General features: G+C 45.3%; 1 protein-coding gene across 9 annotated transcripts; it reads left to right on the forward strand.

Moving 5' to 3' along the window:
- Window positions 1-667: 667 nt before the first annotated feature.
- MRM1 (mitochondrial rRNA methyltransferase 1) lies at window positions 668-18,594 on the forward strand. 9 transcript variants are annotated; one of them, XM_073316074.1, is made up of 6 exons: window positions 668-736; window positions 2,951-3,834; window positions 7,228-7,321; window positions 11,728-11,848; window positions 17,568-17,687; window positions 17,793-18,594. In XM_073316074.1, the coding sequence occupies exons 2-6, from the start codon at window positions 2,987-2,989 to the stop codon at window positions 17,831-17,833; spliced, it is 1,224 nt and encodes a 407-aa protein (XP_073172175.1). In that variant the 5' UTR covers window positions 668-736; window positions 2,951-2,986; the 3' UTR covers window positions 17,834-18,594. The 9 variants fall into 9 exon arrangements, 7 of the variants coding, with proteins under 7 accessions (XP_073172175.1, XP_073172174.1, XP_073172170.1 ...); XM_073316073.1 differs by lacking the exon at window positions 668-736 and adding an exon at window positions 745-962; XM_073316069.1 differs by lacking the exon at window positions 668-736 and adding an exon at window positions 969-2,288.
- Window positions 18,595-21,329: the final 2,735 nt, after the last annotated feature.

Raw genomic sequence — 21,329 nt, forward strand, 5'->3', positions numbered from 1 at the left:
AAATAAGCTTATATCTCAGGTCGTGGAACCATTTAGTGTGCAACTAAAGCCACAGTAGGTGGGTGGGAGTCAAAAGCTTGTGCTCAGCATGAGATTGTGTGGTGGTGGTCGTGGGATTTTCCTCAGTGGGGAAAGCAGGCAAATCTGCAGGTGCCAGGCCAGGTCTCTCCTCTCAGTGCACGCTGCCAAGGGGCCGTTTTCACTTGGATATTCTGACCATGGGTCCTGAGCATCTGCTGGCGTCAGCATGATTATTCCCAGCCTTCGGGCACGGCAGCCGGTCCCACAGGCGCCCGGCCGGGTATGGGGCACTTCTCTGGGCTACGGCTCTCTGCAGGGAATGGCGCTCTCTGGGGCACAGGGCCCACGCCGGCCCACTCCAGGGCACACCCACGGTCACCCCACCCTGGGAGAACCTTGGGGGCCCTCTCGGGCTGTGCCAGGACATGCAGGACGCACTGGTCCCCCGGACAACCTCCAGGGCGCAGCTGATCTCCAGCCCCTGGGGCTGGTGCCCCCTGCCCAGCAGCTGCCCCCCCCCGAGACCTGCTATAGCCTGAGTGACCCAGCTGCCCACGCCACCAGGCCTTCCCCCCCCACCACCACGGGGCACGCCCCGCAAGGGACAACGCCTACCAGCAGGTGGCGCTGCAGGGCAGGGCGCCCCGCTGTCCTCTCCTCTCTATGGTGGGTTAGGGGCGGGGCCTGGCGCGCGGACCCGGAAGTGGAGTGTGAGGTAGGGGAGTGGGTGGGGGCGCCCGGCGGCGGCGGCAGGGAAGAGGTTGCTGAGTTCTCAGCCCTCCCGGCGAGGGGTCACCGCTGGCGGGGTCTGGGTGACCCCTCCCCCAGCCCGGGGAGACTGGAGCCGCTTCCCCTCCCCCCCCCAGCCCGCTGCGCTGCCTCCCGGGTTTCCCGCCCAGGGCCGCAGGCCCGGCTCGCGCCCCCCGGCCCGAGCCCCGCGGGTAAGGCGCCTGCAGCGCGGCGTTGTCTCCTCCGCGCTGGGCCCGCGGGGTTTCCCACCCGCCTCCGGCTTCGCAGCGGGTCGACAACAGCCCCACGCCGCAGCCCGGAGCTGGGCCCCGTTCTCGTTTTCCCCGTAACGAGCCCTGTTGCTACCCTGCTTCCAGGGCCCCCGTGCTGCTTGGGCATCTCCTGCCTGTCCGCCCGTGCCGTGGCCCAGCGCAGCCGAGGCAGAGAGCACAGGAGCTGCCCGGAGCCGCAGAAGAAGTCCGTGGCCGAGCTGGGAATTGGACGGAGAGCCCTGGAGTCCCGGCCCTGTCAGCCCTAAAACCCGCAGTTCTTTCCCCCCTGGAGGCCGTTTGTTTCCATCTTCCTGTAATCCAGGGGCTCTCAAACTGGAGGTCGGGACCCCTCGGGGGGTGGTGAGGTTATTATACGGGGGTCGCGAGCTGTCCGCCTCCACCCAGGCCCCGCTTTGCATCTAGCATTTATAATGGTGTTAAATATGCAGAAAAGTGTTTTTAATTTATGGGGGGGGGGGGGGTTCGCACTCAGTGGCTTGCTGTGTGAAAGGGGTCACCGGTACAAAAGTTTGAGGGCCACTGCTGTAATGCTACTGGATAGCAGACGAGTGCCTTGGTGCTCGGGTTTGCAACAGCAGCAAGCACTTGAAGATGACTGAAGTTTAGCCGCAAGGAGCGATGCAGACTTGGTGCAGCTGCTTATTGTTTTTATGTCTGTAGCAATATATTAGGCTAATAAAGCTATGCCCGAGAGGGGAATGGGGAGGGTCCAGTGGTTAGGACACAAGCCTAGAACGTGGGAAACCTTGCTTCATGTTCCTGCTCTATTACAAACTTCCTGTTTGACACTGAGTCCATCACTTAGCTGCTCTGTGCCTCACTTCCCCATCTGGAAAACTGGGATAATAATAATAATAGCTAGTTCTTATCTAGTGCTTTTCATCAGATCTCAAAACACTTTACAAAGGAAGTCATTATCATTAGCCCCCATTTTACAGATGGGGAAACTGAGGCATGGAAGGGGGAAGTGACTAGGCCAAGGTCATCCAGTAGGCCAACGGGAGAGCCCAGAATAGAAAGAAGGACTTTCCTTCCTCAGGGTGGTATTGTGACAATAAATACGTTACAGTTTGTAAGGTACTCAGTATGACAATGGGGGCCATATAAGAACCTTAAATAGACTATATTCAGTGTGAACAAGTCCTGCCAGTTGAGTTTATTACTATAAATATATATATACTTACACAAAAAATATGTATATTTATTTCCTTCATGGAGTTCATCAGTAATATATCATGTAGACAGGTAATACTCAGTATGACAACTTTATTGCAAATCTATGAAATACTCTGTCACATGACATGGCACAACCTATGGCTTCTTAAGTCTGTTGATACAATCAGAAATGCTTAGATTAAATAGATGTGTATTTAAAAGAAAATCATGCAGGGAACATTCTTAACCATGACTGTAAGTTATTGTTATTGGCCAGAGCTTGAGGAGGGCTGGAGTGATGAAATAGAGGACCAGATCATTAACTGATTTAAACGGGCATAGCATCTTCTATTTGAATGATGCTATACCAGTTTCCACCAGCTCAGAATCTGGCCCAGAGTATTTTAACTAGATTTTGAGAGTCAAGCTGGACACTTTCTGTGGCTTACATGTGATCATCAGTGAAAGATTCTGCAGTTTGAATTTAGCTAATTCTATTAGTGATGCATGAGCGAGAATGGAATCCAGCTCATTCTCCCATGAGCATATTAGGCTAATATTAAAAACTTATTTTAGTCAGCAAAAAGCAGCTATGACTTGGAACACAGGCAGGGAGTAGATGTTAAAGTTAAGTGTAAAGTTTCCATTTGTAAATAGTCCTTTTTTCTGATCATAAGCATGTTTTAAAATTGTAAATATCAGTGGTATATTAACCCATATTGCATAACTGGCCCTTTATCTCCTTTTTCAAGGGGTAGCCGTTCTGAGGGAGGAGACTGAGTGGTAGAATGGCCTTTGTGGTGGAGATGGTGCCGATCTTCAAGTTCAGCATCTGGAAAGCTGCAAGAGTTTCATTTACTTTTAGTTGCAACAGTCATTTTCAGGCAGTGAAACATTTTTCAACTCAGGAGAAGGAGCCCTCGCAATCTGCATCACCCCCAGGGTTTGGGAATGAAGGAAATTCACACCACCACGGCAGCCACCATCTTTCAATGTCGGGACTTGGGGATGCTGCACAAGTGATGCCTAAATCACATCCTCCTCACAAAAGCTATAAAGGTCTCGCCCGTCAGAAGAATTTGCGGTGGCAGTGGAAGTCTAACATGAGAAGCACTGAGCAGGCTGCATCTTCCCGTGAGGAATTTAGGAACCTGAGAGAGGATGACTTTTCAAAAGAGTGGAAAAGACAAGTGCCAAAGCCTACATCCATTGAAAGGACCAGAGGTTCGGAGATCCTGTTTGGCATTGCGCCCTGCTCCCTGGCTTTGTCGCAGTCAAAGAGGGACTTTTTCAAGTTATTCCTCAAGTCGGGCAGCAGCTGCGCACGGCCTGTGATGGAAGAGTTTGCCCAACGAGCTAAGGCCTGCGGGGTCCCCGTGCACCATGTTAGAAGGCAGGTGCTGGATGCCCTTTGCAAAGGTCAAGTCCACCAGGGAGTTTGCTTAGAGGCTACTCCTCTCCATTTTAGGAGCTTGGAAGAAGCTGAAGCTTCCCATGTTGGGGTTGCCACTGGACTGGGCACACAGCTGATTTGGCTGGTGCTGGAGCAGATACAGGATCCTATGAATCTGGGTGCAGTGCTGCGTTCCGCACACTTCTTAGGAGTTGACAGAGTGGTGACCAGCCAAAAGGACAGGTAAATTTTATGCTTTGCTTCTGTGGTGGGGTTTCCTGTTCACATTACTGCTGGCTTCCAAAGGATGTTACTATCTTGCATATTTGTATAGCTCCTTTTACCCTAAATGACCCCCAAAGCGTGTTCCAAGCAGATATAGAAACTACGCTGGCTGCTGAAGCTCTGCATATGGGAGGCAGCATGGCTTAGTGGATAGAGCACTGGCCTGGAGAGGCCTGGCTTCTATTCTCAGTTCTACCCTGGGCCAGTTGATTGACCTTAGGCAAGTCAGTTCACGCCTCTGTGCCTGTACAGTTTCCTTGCCTGTAAAATGGGATAATAATGCTGACCTTTGTAAAGCACTTTGAGAGCTACTGATGAAAAGCAGGTTGAGTGTGGTACTATTGTTATTTCACCCCATCTACAATCTTTGATTTTCACTTATGAGTCCTCCAATAATTGGAAAAGCTCCCACCTCTTGTTTACCAAGTGCCCTCCCTTTCCTTCAAATCCCTTCTTAAATTCCCCTCCTTTCCACAGGGCCTTCCTACGATGCTCCTCTCACCAGTGCAGTCCCATGTTTTGTTTTAGTTTCTGTTAGATTGTAAAGTCTTTGGGGCAGGGACCTAGATCTCTTATTTGCTTTGTCTAGTGCCTTGTGAATTGATAGTGCTGTGTAAATAATGGCAGCATTAGGATATCGGCTTTGCCTGCTGCTTTGGGACAGATGCTGATTTCATTTCAGCAACCTGTGCTCCTTCAGGGATGGAAGGTGGGGAAAGTTTTGTTTGCTAACTCCTCTTGGATCTCTCCATTTTCAAATGCATTCCCCCCTTTTATTGCTGAAGTCCTCCTCCTATACCTGAGGCTGCTGAAGTCAACTGCCTCAGGAGCCAGTTAATGCAGTTTCCATTTTTCAGCTGGAAGGGGTGGGGGGTGCACCTTTCCCCATTGGACTGCCCTCTCACTGCTTCTGCAGCAGGACGATGAGTCAAAATCAGAAAATCCCCTGCTTCCTATTGGACAGCGTGTTGTGTAGCCACCAGCACACTGGGCAATCCCTGATTGTTGCTTTTTCCCCTTATTGCTGTAGGAGTTTCTGAGTTGCAAAGGGATTAAAAACATATCTTAATCTTTGGCGTTCTAACTGCCCCCTCTGCACTCATTCATTTCAGTGACCGAAAAGCCATTCCCTTCCAGCTGTGGAGAGATTAAGGGATTTTTTTTCTGTAGTCCAAGTTTTCAAACCCTATGGGTTTGATCCTGCATGTGGAAGGACTCCAGGATATAATGAGGATTTGCTCACATGTTCTTAACTGTCCTGTCCCCCAGTGCTGTACTATTAACTCCACATAAAGGGAACTGGAGCCTTTCTCTGAGCTTATTCTATACAAGCTGCCAAGAGTAATTTCCTTTTTCCAGTAAATATTGCTTTGTTGTCTCTGCCTAAACAGTTCACCGGTCTTTCAAATAAGAGGTAAAACCAAGGTCCTTTTATAGGCATTAAAGATTTTATCATCCTTTTTGTAAGGATAGAAGAGTCAGTCCCACCACTCTGGATGCATTCCAGCTCAGGTTGTTGCCTCCTGCCTACCTTGTAGTTTCAGCTGGATGTTGCCTTCTTCACTTTCGGTCTTAAATTGTTGAGCTGCCATGTTCCACCCCAGAAGTGGATGGCCATATCCTTTTATAGGGTGTGTGTATATGTTTGAGCTACTGAGGGTTTCAAGGCAATTAATCATGCCCCAGCTACATCAATTTTGATTTGTTCACTACCATGACAGCTGCGCTCCTTTGGGTCAATGCAGATCACAAAGCCCAGGAAAAAGTGTGTGAGAGGTGGGGACGAAGCATTCTCGGTCGAGGGGATCTGGCTATGGAACAAACTCCCAGAGGACATCGGGTGAATCCAGAGTTTGACCATCTTTAGAAAATCTTGCAAAGCTTTCCTCTTTGAGAAGGCCTTTACATCATAAAAATGACCCTCACAGAACTGACATGCTTTCTACCCCAAGATGCTACCGAAAAAATTGAAAACCTGTACCCCCAAGTAGAGTTTTGTCCTGAAACAGAGCTGGAGCCCCCTTGAAGTCTGCTAGGGAGAAGACTATTGCTACTGATTTTAGAGGGAAGGCATTCAGCTACTGTGGTGATGGGCAGCAGTATAGAACCTCAAGATAGCTAGAGAGATGGGATCTCTTGGGATGCAAAGAGATTTGTAAGCATGCTCACAGTTCTGTGCTGTGCACAAACACACACACACATGCAGAATGCCAGGTGTCCGTAGCTCCTAAGGGCAGTGTATAATCTGTTTAAAAAAGCACAGGTGCTGCTAGTCAGAAGAGCCCTGAATTCTTTACTACCGTAGGTTTTTTTCTTTCTTTCCTTCCACAGTACGTTTATTCTAGTCCCTCTGCCTCTAGATTCAAAAGTGCAAGACTGCTGCTTGCACGATTGCAAGATTTGGCCTGGTCCCTGCTGTTCTCACTCTAGGGATAATGTGTTCTTGCACCTCTGAGCTGTGCTTTTCTGATCAATATCACTTGCTGAGCAAGTCCACCACTGTGTGTGTTTTTTGGAGGTATATTTTAATGTAGAGGGAATATGATTATTTTGTAGTAGAACTATTAAGGTTGCACCCAGAGGCCTCAGTCAGGGAGTAGGGTGCCACTGTGCTAGGCACTGGACATGCAGATACCATAAAGATAATCCCTGCCCTAAAGAAAGTACAATCTAAGTATAAAATGAGAAACAACAGGTGGAAATGGACAGACATGGGGAGCACAAGAGAATAGCGAGAAGATTATGAGAGGGGTGATGAGCAATGGTCCCAGCAGACCAGCAGCCTAACTATTGCATTGTAGGCATCACAGCAGAGGTAGTTTTAAGGAGAGATTTTAAGGAGGACAGTGTAGAAGCCTTGTGAGGCCAGTGATAATGGGAGGGATGCTCACTTCTCCCTGCCCTCTCTCTTCTGAACAGCTTCTGCTGAGGGAGGCAAATAGGGGATTAGCCCAGCTGATTCAGGTGTGTGGCAGGAGGGTCTCATGTATGCAAGGCTAGGATTCACATAGATTTTTAACAACGGGGAGGAGTCACCAGTGCAGTAGGTACATATAAAGATAGCCAGAGGTATTTAAACTTGGTTTGATGAGAAGTTTTGTTTTATTACCATTTTTAGTTAGTCTTGGTGTTCATTGTGCTCAAAAGTACTCCTCCAGCCTCGTCCCTGTGTTCCTGTCAAAACCTCCCATTCCCTATAAGAAAGTGCATCTATACAGTGATTAGAATCATTTGTAAACCGATTTAAAGTGAGTCATGAAGGCAGTAGGATGACCTAGCAAAAACAGTTTTTCAGGGTTTTTGTTTTGCTTTGTTTTAACTTGGAACTTTTCTTGGCTTCTCTACTGACAGCTGCCCCCTTACTCCTACAGTGAGCAAAGCAAGCGCTGGAGCCATGGAGGTTTTGGAAGTATACAGCACAGATAATCTCCAGAGATTTCTGAAGGTAGAAGAGCCCAGCTTTCCGTTTTTATTTTCTTTGCCCTTTTACCAAGAACTTTCAGGCTGTCTCACCAGCTAGATTGCGTGGCCTGTCAGTAGGGGAGATCACCATTTTACAGCATTAGGTGCATAGTTAAAAGCTGTTACACACATATCCCCGATGACAGAGATGGAGGTTTTCAAAGGTACAAATGACACCCAGCTTCACTTACTATCTATAGCGATAAGCTGTATCTTTATCTATCAAGTAAATAAAGGCACTTGCCTGGGTTGATGCTTTTGAACTAAGGATCTTGTAGCCTTTTAGCATGAATAGCCCATAAACAGCTAAGGGAATTTAAAATAAATAAATATCTATCAGCTGCTTATTTTAGGCCACCATACCATGTATTAGCTGAACAATAACAGGACTGCCACTTATTCTGATTCTCCTCAGTGGTGAGAACCTGGTTCAGCCACTTTATTATTTATTTGTATTGTGTTGGTGCTTATGACCCCAATCATGGATTAAGGCCCCATTGTGCTAGGCGCTGTACAAATATGTAACATGAAGATGGTTCCTGCCCAAGTGAGTTTACAATCTAACTAGATAAAAATCCCAAACTGTTTTTAGACTAGCAGTAACGGCCTCGGTCCAAGGCGTCTGTGGAAGAACTCCCCACGGGTTGCAGACAATGGTTCAAGCCAAAGGAGACTGTGCAGTGTCTGCTTTCTAAGGGGGCTAAAATCAGTAAATAAGTTGCAATAAATGCATTGCAGGGCCAGGTGAGTACCTCTCTCCGTGTATCAATGGGTGTAGATCTTAATGCTTCATATAGGAACATTTTTATAAACTGAAATGAATAAAGGCACCTGCTTCCATGGTGTCAGGGTTGATGCTTTTGAACTAAGCACTTTGTAATCCTTTTGAATGAATGTCCCTTAAAGGGCTAAGGGAATTTTCAAAAGCACAACTCCTATTGAAAGTCAGTGGCACTTACATGCTTCTGAAAATCCCCCTAAATGTGCAAAGAGAGCAGATCTAATATTGATGTAATTTATGGGTACAGTTTTCAAAATCGACTGAATCCCATTTTTGGTGACTTAAGTTACTTTGAAAAATGAGATTTAGGCTCATGAGTCACTTAGATGCTTTTGAAATTTGTACCCTACACCTGTCTCAGTGTGACTGATCCTTTAAGGGGAGATGGGTCCCAGCCCCACCCGTGACACTTAACAGGTGGAGAGAATGATAATATCACATGACAGGCAGGTCATGCAGCTAAATCAGGCTTTCTGAGGGGAAAGTTAAAAAGGGAGCAGGAGGATTGTGTGAGCAGGTCTACACAACTCTTCTGAGCTCCCAGGCACTGGGCTCGGAAAGTGCAGAGCCAGTACCGGCTAGAGTGTAGGGACCAAGCTTGCTGAAGGAGAAGTTTCAGGAGGGGGTTTGTTTCCTTTAGAACTTGGTATTAATAAACCAGATCCCAAGAAGGGGTGTTAGCTGATACACAAAATCTTTGTGAAGTTATTAAGGAGCCTGAGAGAAAGAAACTGCTGCAGCAACGTCACTGAGCCCAGAGCAAGTAGGCAGCTCTACGATAGCCTTTCGGAGTATGTCCGCACTGCAGCTGGAAGGAAGGCTCCCAGCCCAGGTGGACAGATGCACTGGGGAGGGCTCAAGGGAGAACAGTAAAAACAGCTGTGTGGACATTGCGGCACGGGCAGTGGTATGGGCTAGCTACCAGAGAGTGGATCCACTGGGTCAGACGAGCTTATACTTGTGCGGCTAGTGCGTGCTACCACCCATGCTGCAACATCCACACTGCTATTTTTAGTGCGCTAGCTTGAGTGGAGCTAGCGCCTAGCTGTCTTCCCTGGGCTGGGAGGCTCGCTCTCAGCTGCAGTGTAGACATACCCTGTGAGGCCTCTGTTGAGTTTGTGCAATATTTCTCTGTCTTATGTACCACCCGCTACAGGCTGCTGCTCAGAGGCTGGTCACACGAGGGCAGCATTGTGCAGCAGTTAAAATGTAGAGGAAAAGAGAAACTGTGGGTGGGTTGAAATGCTGTGGATGTGTTCACCTCGCTGGAGGGGCAGCTACAAAACAAATCTGGAGATTTGAGCTCCATAATGAAGCCTCTGATGAATGACTCTACAGAGAGGGAAGAGGGCTTTGAAAAGGCTCTTTAAACAAAAAATATCCTTGCATTAGGGTTGCCAGGCTTCCAGTTTTCAACCGGAACTCCCGGTCAAAAAGGGACCCTGGTGGCTCCAGTCAGTACTGCTGACCGGGTTGCTAAAAGTCAGGTCCTCCTCGAACGCCGGCCACTCACACCCCAGCACACTCCCAGCCTGCCCCTGCTCCGCGTGGCTCCCGGAAGCAGCCGGCATGTCCGGCTTCTAGGTGCAGGTGTGGCTGCGGGGGCTCCACACGCTCCCCTTGCCCCGAGCGCCAGCTCCGCAGCTCCCATTGGCCTGCACCTCAAATATCCTGTTGCACCCCAACACCCTGCCCCAGCCCTGAGACCCCTCCTGCACCTAAACTCCCTCCCGGAGCCCGCACCCCCTCCTGCACCCTAACTCCCTTTCCCAACTCGGAACCCCCTCCCGCACTCTTAACTGCCTCCTAGAGCCCACACCCCAACCCTCTGCCCCAGCCCTGAGCCCCCTCCCACACTCTGAACCCCTCGGCCCCAGTCTGGAGCTCCCTCCAGCACCCCAAACCCCGCCCCCACCCCAGAGCCTGCACCCCCAGCCAGAGCCCTCATCCCCTCCTGCCAGAGCTCTGGATGATGGTGAGATAAAAAGCACATAAAAGATATTGATATTTAATTGAAACACCTGGAAGAATCGCAGTGTTGCTATAAAGTTCAATTTATTAACATTTTGGGCCATTGCTGAAGTCCATTTAATTGGACCCAGATTGGTCAGTCTAACCTGTGGCATCACAGGAGTGTAAATTTAATGTAGTGTAATGTAAAAAGTGCAGATTTCACAGGAAATGAAGCTGGCAAGAAACAGCAACTTGACTCTTGTTAAAGTGGATTTTCTAGTTAAAGGGACCCTGGCCAAATTAAGGCACCTGTACTGAGATTTTATCAAACAAAATGGGATTCATAGTCTTCTAAACTGCCACTCAACAAGAGTAAGGGAAGCAGAATTGGCCCACTAGTTAGATAAGGGCACTGGGAGCTGAAAGTGCTCAGAGTGTTTGAAAATCAGGTTCCATGTTTAAGGGCATAATTTTAGGCACCCAAGTTTGAAAATTTTGGTTTGGGCTTCTTAAGCTAGGCCTACACTTAAAGTTTTGCAGGCATAGCTGTATTGGTTACAGATGTGATATTTTTTTTAAGGACTTAGCAATGCTGGCAGAAATCTTAGCAGAGATGCAGCTACTGCAGCAAAAAAATCCTTTTGCCAACATAGTTTATTTTGCTCACCAGACTGGAATAAATTATGCCAGCAAAAGCACTTTTTTGCTGGTATAAGCTATGTGACAGATATTTGCAACCCCTTGCAGTATGTTTGGGGGCATTGTGTTAAATTTATATATGAATGTGTTCTACTCCAGAGGGGAAGGTTACCGCAGCTCCTCCAGGAACCAGAAACAGTGGAGTTCTATTAAAGTGAATCACTTAGGTTGCAAACACCTCCAGAGAGGTACCACCCCCTTGGGAGGTTTGCATGTACTGGTTTTCCCAGAAACCAACAGACAGAGAAAGGGATTTTGGTATTAAAAGGCTGGGTTTGAACTGACTCAGGGCCTTCTTTCTGATCCAGCAAACGGACAAGAGGGACCCCGACCCTTGCGGAAGGGTTGGAAGGACTTTGGCCTACTAGGGCCTCCTAAGACTGACGGGTAACTCCTGGTATGTTTAGTGTGTGTTTAAATTTGTTTACTGTTTTCTGTATGCTTTCTCTGTAATTCTTTCTACTTTTAGAAAATGTGTGTGTGCTTGGAAAGAGCTGTGTGGTAACTTGTGACAGCTGGGAATACACTGTTCATAGCCCTCGGAAAGAGCAACAGGCTGGCCTGCTGGGGATATCACAGCAGGGAGCTGTGCAGCCTTAAAAATCCCTGGTCAGAAGGGAGTGGGAGAAGGGTCCCTTCCCAGAGACAGGGGATGGCTGGAGACCTGACTGGGAACTCCTGGAGTGGCCCATGGGGGTGGAGTTACAGGTGCAGTTACCCTGAAACTGTGACAAGCTATCTTTACAGTAGCAGAGTTTTGCTGGAATAGCTATATTGGTATAATTTGTGTAAACAAGACCCAGATGTATTAAAAAATGAACAAACAAAAAGAAGCAAAGTAGATTAGCTACATGGTTGTGCTGAAAATCTAAAAGCTTGTGTGTGTATGTATTGTTTTTGTGAATTTAAAGAACCTGGAATCATATTTTTCTTTTTTGTCCCGTTTTCTTTCTAAGGCTAAAACTGAAGAAGGCTGGGAAGTCATAGGAACAGTCAGCAAATCTGAGGTCGAGGATAAGGTCCCTGTCATCAGCTGCTTAGAATTTCACTGGAATAAACCCACTGTTTTAGTATTAGGTATGGTATGTTGCAAAACTTTAACTGGGGTGAAGGTCTGTGATATGGAGACGTCACCTCTTAAGCTAGTGCTGATGTAGCAGTGTTGTCTTCGTCACATTAACTCTGAAAAGAAGCTAAGCATCAGGTGACGTAAAACAATCACTCTGTCTGGGACAGTCATATCCGAGGTGCCTATAAAGTGAATGTGCTAAGGGGAAGCTTATTAGGTGGACATTTGCTCACCCTTTGCTGAGTGGGTTATGCCTAGTGGTGCAATAGATGGGAGAGCAGCAGTTGGCTTTTCTTTTTCTTTTTTTTTTTTTTTTTCAGTTTAATGAGCCAGCCTGAAAACCTTTCCTTTTATTAAAAAGAACCCTGCAAATTTAGTGCTGATGATAAAGAGACTAGCAACCCAGTCCCTGTTTAGTCATAGAATGGGTACCGCAGGGCAAATGACAGTTTCGCTTCCTCACACCGTGCCTTGATCTAGGCTGACCACTTACAGGAGTGGCCAGGGAGTTCAGTATTCATCTGTACATGGGGGTACCCAGAGGTCTTCCAGGGTGTACATCCACTCGTCTAGATATTTGCTTAGTTTTACAACAGGCTACACTAGCAAAGTTAGTACAAACTAAAATTTCATACAGACAATGACTAGTTTATACTGCTCTATACATTATATGCTGAAGTCTCATCAGCTCATGCCCCTTCTCGACCTATGCTGCATTGATGACATCTTCATCATCTGGACCCATGGGAAGGAAACCCTGGAAGAATTCCACCACAATTCAACAGCTTCCACCCCACCATCAACCTCAGCCTGGACCAGTCTACACAGGAGGTCCACTTCCTAGACACCAAGGTGCAAATAAGTGATGATCACATTAACACCACCCTTTACCGAAAACCCACCGACCGCTGTGCCTACCTTCATGCCTCCAGCTTCCATCCCGGACACACCACATGATCCATTGTCTTCAGCCAAGTGCTGAGGTACAACCGCATTTGCTCCAACCCCTCAGACAGAGACCAACACCTACAAGATCTTCACCAAGCATTCTCAAAACTACGATACTTGCACAAGGAAATAAGGAAACAGATCAACAAAGCCAGACGTGTACCCAGAAGCCTCCTGCTGCAAGACAAGTCCAAGAAAGAAACCAATAGAATTCCACTGGCCATCACATACAGTCCTCAGCTAAAACCTCTCCAACGCATCATCAGTGATCTACAACCAATCCTGGACAATGATCCCTCACTTTCACAGGCCTTGGGAGGCAGGCCAGATCTCGCCCACAGACAACCCGCCAACCTGAAGCATATATTCTCACCAGCAACTACACACTGCACCATAGTAACTCCAACTCAGGAACCAATCCCTGCAAGAAACCTCGATGCCAGCTCTGCCCACATATCTACACCAGTGACACCATCACAGGACCTAACCAGATCAGCCACAGCATAACTGGTTCATTCACCTGCACGTCCACCAATGTAATATACGCCATCATGTGCCAGGTGCTACAGGACTCATAAGGTGCAATGCCCCTCTATGTACATCGGCCAAACTGGACAGTCCCTATGTGAAAGGATAAATGGACACAAATCAGATATTAGGAATGGCAATATACAAAAACGTGTAGGAGAACGCTTCAATCTCCCTGGACGCACAATAGTAAATTTAAAGGTAGCCATCCTGCAGCAAAGAAGCTTCAGGAACAGACTTCAAAGAGAAACTGCTGAGCTTCAGTTCATTTGCAAATTTGACACCATCAGCTCAGGATTAAACACAGACTGTGAATGGCTCGCCAACTCCAAAAGCAGTTTCCCCTCCCTTGGTGTTCACACCTCAGCTGCTAGAAGAGGGCCTCATCCTCCCTGATTGAACTAACCTTGTTATCCCTAGCCTGATTCTTGCTTGAAATTTATACCTGCCTCTGGAAATTTCCACTACATGCATCCGACGAAGTGGCTATTCACCCACGAAAGCTTATGTTCCAATACGTCTGTTAGTCTATAAGGTGCTACAGGACTCTTTGCCGCTTTTATATGCTGAAATGTAAGTAAAATATTTATATTCAAATTGATTTATTTTATAATCATATGGTAAAAATGAGAACGTAAGCAATTTTTCAGTAATAGCATGCTGTGACACTTGTGTATTTTTATGTCTGATTTTGTAAGCAAGTAGTTTTTAAGTGAGGTGAAACTTGGGGGTATGCAAGACAAATCAGACTCCTGAAGGGGTACAGTAGTCAAGAAAGATGGGAGCCATGGAGATACAATATTAACTTTTGTTCACTTCCAACCCTTTTGTCATTTGAAGCGACTCTAGTTTGTTACTAGACCCCTGAACAATGCACACCTCTCCCCCCCCAAACTTATCGTAAGCAGATAACGGAGATGATTGCAACGAATTTATCATGATGGTGTCTTTTATGGAGAAGTGTTTGAGTTTATAGGGTCTGAATGGTAAAGAAGCAAGTGGACGTTACAGCTGAAGTAAGAAACATTGCAGAATTCATCCAAGAATGCATATTTGGAAGCTCTTTTTGCTGCTCCATGTGAGCAGGCAACAAACGTGGTTTGAACCATTGCACTGAAAGGTAATGTCATGCTGATGATCAGCCATTGAGGGGCTGTAATCCTGCCTGATGCTACCATTTACTTGGCTCTGAAGACATTTCTTTAATTAAAATGTTTATTGAACTCCAGGAAATACTGACAAGACAACACAGCAAATCTGGCATCTCTACAAGATGTGTGGCACTATATTACAAAGGGAATAGAAAGGCTGGCAACGCAGATGATGGACCACAAAGAAATACATACCAGAAACAATGACAACCGCAAGAGAAAGGAAGAGAGAGAAAGTGACAGAAGTGTCATTATCTTGAATTATGAGAGATTTCTCCAGGAAAAAGTCCAAATATTCTTTTGTCAGGGGAGACTGGAGGCTGATTGGTAGATGCATGAGAAGAGTTCCCAAACCTTACAACAGTAATGACTTCAACTCTCTACTGAGCACTAACTCTTCACTGAAAAGAAAATTGAACATTATGGAGTTGTGTGATACTGGGATTGTTTGAAGAAATGTCCTGGATCTAAATATGTAGCGTACCTGTAGCAGCAAACAGAGAAGAGCAGCAATAAATTAGTGTGGAAGCAAGCTTCCCACACACTGTCTTATAAGAAAAGTGTTACAGACTTGCATTTGCCTTCCCAGCATCCTAGTCAGCTACAGTCTTGCTTGCTTGCCAAAGAGAATGATCTGAACAATATCTCTTAATGTTGTCTGTGTGCAAAGTCAATGCCTAAGGCAACAGATTGACTTCCCTAGAGACTGGAGATCTCTGCATGGGCCAGGATAGGATTAGCTCCCTTTCCTGTCCTGCCAGCTATTCATATCCTTTCAGTTCTTGGCATGGGTGCTGAGTCTGGGAATAAGGGTGCCTACTGTGGTTTTGTTTATTTGGACACCTGTCCACTTAGATCAATCAAATTCATTTTTCACAGGCCACTGAACAACCATCATCTTTTGGTCGCTGCTTATTTTGGCTGGATTTGAGTTGTCAACGTCCAACGCTACAATAGTTAATGATAACATAAATTCTGGATGTGATATTCAACATCATGCTTCATGGCGTAAGCCAAGTTCTGACTACGTGGTGTAGGAGGTTTCTTGCACTGTCCTCTGAAGCATCAGGTGCTGGTCACTATGGAGATGGGATACTGGACTAAATGGACCATGATCTGATTCAGTCTGGCAAATCCTAACTTAATGGGATGCAGAGCCTTTCATCTCTGTCAACCCCCCGAATCATCAGGCCACACCCTGAACAATATTACAGTCAGAAATGGGGACAAAAAAAATAATTAAATGATTGCATTTCAGCTGCACTCTCAAGGAGAGACAAAACTATGAGATTAAATTCAAAGAGCCAAAGTGGTAAATGTTTTGTGCAGCAATATAAACTAGCATCTTGTATTAGTTTATCTGATTCCATCAGCACTCCCTCCCACATCATTCTCTATCTACAAGTCTTTTTGCCCTGAATTTATGGGTTCTAATTATCTTAAGCGACTAAGGCCATAAAAAGCTTTGTAAAAGCTGGAAGGAAAATTGCTGCTTTTATTGGGAATCATAAGACCCTTATCAGTGAGAGAAAGGGAGTGTTCTAGGAAACATGACACCTCTGACAATAGCTGCTGGCCCAAGCTGAAGGAACACACCATAATATGAGCGCGAAAGGCTGATGAGATGAATGTGTTTGAAGTTATAAAACTTTTTTCTCTTCTGTATCAAATCAAGAAAAAGTAGAAGGGAAGGTGAAATCATTGCTTTTGCCTCCAGTATCTTGTGACTGAGAGGAATGGTGGCCCAGTGGTTGGGATGCTAACCTGGGAGACCCAGGTTTGATTCCCTGCTCCACCTCAGACTGCCTGTGTGACCTTGGGCAAGTTACCTTAGCTGCTCTGTGTCTCAGTTTCCAATCCATAGTATGGGAATAATAGCACCGCCCTATCTCACCGGGGTGTTGAGTGGATAAATACATTAAAGACTGAGGTGCGCAGATAGTACAGCAATGGTGGTAATATAAGTACCTTAGACTGGAGAGATGATTTGGTGACAGCATTAGAAGATGGAGGCTTGCAGGCATTTTACAGAGACAATTCCAGCATGTAGGACAGCAGCTAGGTTCTAGAGTAATAAGCCTAAAATCCAGTAGAGATAGCCAGTGTCTCTATTATCAATCCCTTTTTGGCAAGGCTAAGAAAGGGGAATAGGTGGCTTCCTGTTCCATGGGTCTATTCTGTTGACTGCAGACCAGGGACCTTATTCTGTGTTTGTCTAAACTCTGCCAGGTGCACCTGTGGAGCTCTATAAATAATAGAGCCGATCTGGAGTCAGAGGTGGGGGGGGATGGTACTGGGGTTAGTCTGGGCCTTCTGAATTCATTTGTGCACAAGTGGAATTGTTTTAAGCAGCTCCCTTTCCATTTTCCTTTGTGACAATGGAAGCCAAACTACTACTAATGACCTGGCATAGATTTCTACTCTGCTTCACTAGTGTATCAGGTCAAACATATTAGGGTTGTTGGATGGCTTAGCAACTAATCAATTGAAGCCTCTGGTTAAACTCTCTGTGTTCACGAGTTGCACCCAGCTGGTAGTACTGTCTATTGGAAAAGTTGAACAAGTCAATATCAGTAGAGACATAGGAGTTGCTGTACCAGATCAGACCATTGGTCCATCAACCCCTGTATCCAGCTGCCAGCAGTGGACACTATGAAGCTTCCTCTGCTAAGTACCTGGTCAACTGTGCATTGCTCTACATTGAGAATAGGGAAGGATTTCCCCTGGCCCTTGAAAGGGTGCTATGAGGCTTTGTAATGAAAGTGCTACAGAAGTGCAAGGTATTAGCACTGGCTCAGAAACTCCCTAGACCTCTAAAAGCAAATCCAGACAGGTTGAAATGGGCCAGTAAGGAAAACTGCATGCATTACTGTCATTTGTTACCTCCGATTTCAATTTAACAGCTGGATCCTGCAAAACTGCTCTTGATCATGTATATTGTCCTATGGGACAAAGTCAATGGGACAACTTCTGTGAGTCAGCGTTTGTCAGGAGGGTGTTTTGACGGTTTTATTCATAAATCAATAGCAGAGTTGTGAAAATGTGCGAAGTTGGCGACACAGATCCATGAACATACCCACATCATATCTTTTTTCTGCAGGGAATGAAGGGTATGGGCTATCTTCGGAGACACAAAGTTTGTGCCACAGGATGCTAATCATCCCTCCTGGAAGAACGTTGCAGCCTGGGATCGAATCATTAAATGTCTCTGTTGCTACTGGTAAAAATAATTTAATTGCTCAAACTGATTGCAATTCCTGTTTCTTTAAAGATAAAAATTTTCAGGATGAGTTTCTATTAATGATGCCTTTTTGTTTTTTTGCAGGGATTCTCTTGCATTCTATATGCAGCCAAAAAATAAAGTAACAGAATGTGATTTTTACCATGAATTGCGTAGATCTTTACAAATCCAACCCTTTTGAGCAGGGAAAACAGTTCAGTGTTGTGTGGTTTCACTGACAATAAGTAGAGGTGGACACCCTTTTGCACTTTCCAGAGTCTTTGTACAGCTGTGAGCTCCTGAGAAGCTAAGGAGAAAGTAAACACTGAACCTTCTGCTGTGAAATGTTCAACTTAAACTTTAGAAGATTCCAGATACCATTCCAGGTTATGTCCAATGTCCTGCACTCCAGGTTGTCTCTGCACAATATTCCACCTGAGCATTGGATGCACTTGCTTCATCAAGCTGTGTTTACAGACTGCAAAAGCTCCAGGAACCTGATGAATACATAAACTCCCAAGAGACAAGATTAAAGGAAAATGTGACAGAGAGAAAGCTAGATTTCAAAAGCGGAGCCAAATCTCTCTGTGTTTACTGATGCAAAACAGTCATTAAAGTAAATGAACCTTGGATTTTTTTACACTAACACCCCTTTACAGAACTCATTGCAGCAAAGATCTCACTAGGAATAAGGACTGCAGAGTCGGGCCTATTCTGTATTTTTTTCATAGTGTGATGGTGTTTCCCATTCCACATCACTGTTTGGACATCTGAAAAAGTTGCATTGAATCTGACTGTAAAATAGGTCCGTAAACTCAATCGTGTGACAGATGTGACCTATAATGAAACTCAGTTGAGGGGAAAAAAAGTAACCCATTGAAATAAAACTGTCTAAAGATTTGTCATAGATTTGTGTTAAATTGTTCCTTTTTTTCTCTCTCATATGATTAGTGAACCAGGACACAGTGTATTTGTGTGAGCTGTGGGTGAGGAACAAGGATTATAGAATCATAGAATATCAGGGTTGGAAGGGACCTCAGGAGGTCATCTAGTCCAACCCCCTGCTCAAAGCAGGACAATCCCCAACTAAATCATCCCAGCCAGGGCTTTGTCAAGCCTCACATTAGTGGATTCACTAGCATGTTCTCTCATTCACATTGTGAATGTTCCTCTTCCATTATGGTTCTTGTCCTGTAGAAGGCTGAACACCTGAGCACCTTCAACTCCCATTGAAGTCAATGGGAATTCATGACATTCAACATCTTGCCTTGCATTTGGGTGTGTGTGTGACGGAGGTTTCATTTGCAAATATTTCTGGCTGGAAAACCACACTTGTTAAATTATTGAAAACAAAATGAATGTTATCGTTTAGCATCTTGACTATTTTATTTAGTTACTGTGGCCCTTTGCATAGGATCACTCATTAACACTTGATTTACAGTGCCCTTTAGGGATAATTTCAAACAATTTAGCTTACTCCATCCCCCCCCCTTTCAAATGAGCAGCTAAATCACTCAGAGAGACTAATTAGACTTTCCTTTGAGCTAAATGAAGTCTGTAAACTCTGGTCTGTGAATCTGAAAGTTTTTCAGATGTTTCAGGCGGGTGGTTGATTTCATAGTCTTTGGAAAAGCTGTGGTGTCTGCCAGCCCAGTCGCCATTCCATTGCCTGGATTTGCCTTGGCTTATTTAGTAGGAAGGAAGGTGATGTCCTAGCTCATTTTCATGTACGTGAATTCCTTTCTGGGATGCTGTAGGTTCTAGATGCAGTGGGTGTGAATCTGTGTTACATTTGTATTTTGCTAGCACTTAAAGGACACAATCAGATTTGGGCCTCATGGTGTTAGACGCTGCACAAGCACATAATAAATGAAACCCTCCCCGCCAAAAAGAACTTTCAGTCTAAACAATGCTATCGTCCCAATTTGTTGTTGTTAGGGGATTTTGTTTTTTTTTTTTAGCGTAGTACTTTCTTTGGTTCCTTTGTTTTTGCAATCTCTCTTCATCGCAGCCCTTCTTTGGAGCAGTTATGGGGTTGGTTCCTGCATTCCTGTGCAGACCCAAAAAATGCCACTGAAATTGATGGGAATTTCAGGTGTGCAAGGAATACAGGCTGCCCCGAGGCGAGATGCTCAACTGATGTAAGTCAGTGTAGCGCCATTGAAATCGGTGGAGCTATCTGATTTACATCAACTGAGGTTCTGGCCCATAGTCTTTGTCAATATGCTATGGGAGATTCCATTCTTTACTTCACTGTCAACCATTTCTCCCTCTTGTTCTTGCCATGGGCCTAGGTTTCTGCGGAGAAGTGTTGCCGTGAAATATTTCCTTTAGGGTGGATGCTTGGGATCTGAAATGAACAGAGTCATAATAATCTTGCTGCTCACTAAGGTGCCATTCCTTCAGGATTTCTTTTTGCATTATCTGAGGTGCATGCCTCTGGCTTGCTATTTTTACCAATATTTCCATTCAGTTATACTTGGCACTGTACAGTCTCCTTAAAACCTTCTTGATGAAGCGAATGGTTTCTCAAAAAGGGAATGGACCTTGAAGCCTTGCACAGGCAAAGTTCATTGGCATTTGCCTTGTTTCGAAAACTAACTTGCCAAATATTTTCAAGAACTGAATTGTCTTGTGGCTGCTTTGCACACATTATTTTTCCTTTGATGCTGGCACCTAAATAGCCTGCTTTGTGCAGCTCATAGCAAGATCCCACCGACTGGCATTTGTTACAAATTGTTGCTCTTGGCATTTCTTAAAGCATGGTTTCAAATTGTTTTTCCAAAGACAGAATCTGTGTACCTTTTTACATTAATAAAATAGAGGATTTGTTTATATGGGAAAGATGTACTGGTATAACCTGAGGTGTGAATTTAAACCAGTAGACTTAAACTGAGTCAAACCTGTGTGCAAACACACTGATTTTGGTATGGGAGTGGTTTTTTTCAGTTTAGCTTAAATTGATAGAGAAAAGATTTAAGTTTAAACCAAAGTAAGCCCCCCTTAAGCTAAAATAAGAGCATCCACATGGATTTACACTGGTTTAACTATTTTGGTTTAAAAACTGATTACATTAAACCTTTGCAACTTTTCCATGTAGACATGGACAGAGAAAAAAGTTGGGATAGAGGTTAAGGCATTGGTCTGGGACTTGAGAGATAACGCTAACATTCGCTCTGCCACAGATTTTCTGTGTGACCTTGGGCAAGTCACTTAATCTTTCTGTGCCTCAGTTTCCCTTCTGTAAAATGGGGATAGTAACACTTCCATTCTCCCACCTGTTTATTTACATTGTAAGCTCTTCAGGACCAGACTGTCTGTTTCCATCTGTTTGTATAGTGCCTAGCAAACATTTCATATTAAGGCCTTTTGGGGTAATCGTAATACAAATGAATAATAGATTGTGATCATCTGTGTTTTGTGTTGAATTCTTGACATTTTACCTTTATTTGGCCTGATTTTTAAAGGTGCTGAGCACTCATGTTTCCTATTGCAAACCAGGGAAGATGTGGGTGCTCAGCATCCCTGCAACAGACTCGTTATACTTAATTATATTTTCCCCTCCAACTCTTAATTGAGAAAATAAAACACTCGCCAAGCAAACAATTATTATTTTGTGGAACACAGCTCTTTGGAACTCAG

The sequence above is a fragment of the Lepidochelys kempii genome, chromosome 17, assembly GCF_965140265.1.
Source record: "Lepidochelys kempii isolate rLepKem1 chromosome 17, rLepKem1.hap2, whole genome shotgun sequence".
In the NCBI taxonomy this organism is placed as follows: domain Eukaryota; kingdom Metazoa; phylum Chordata; order Testudines; family Cheloniidae; genus Lepidochelys; species Lepidochelys kempii.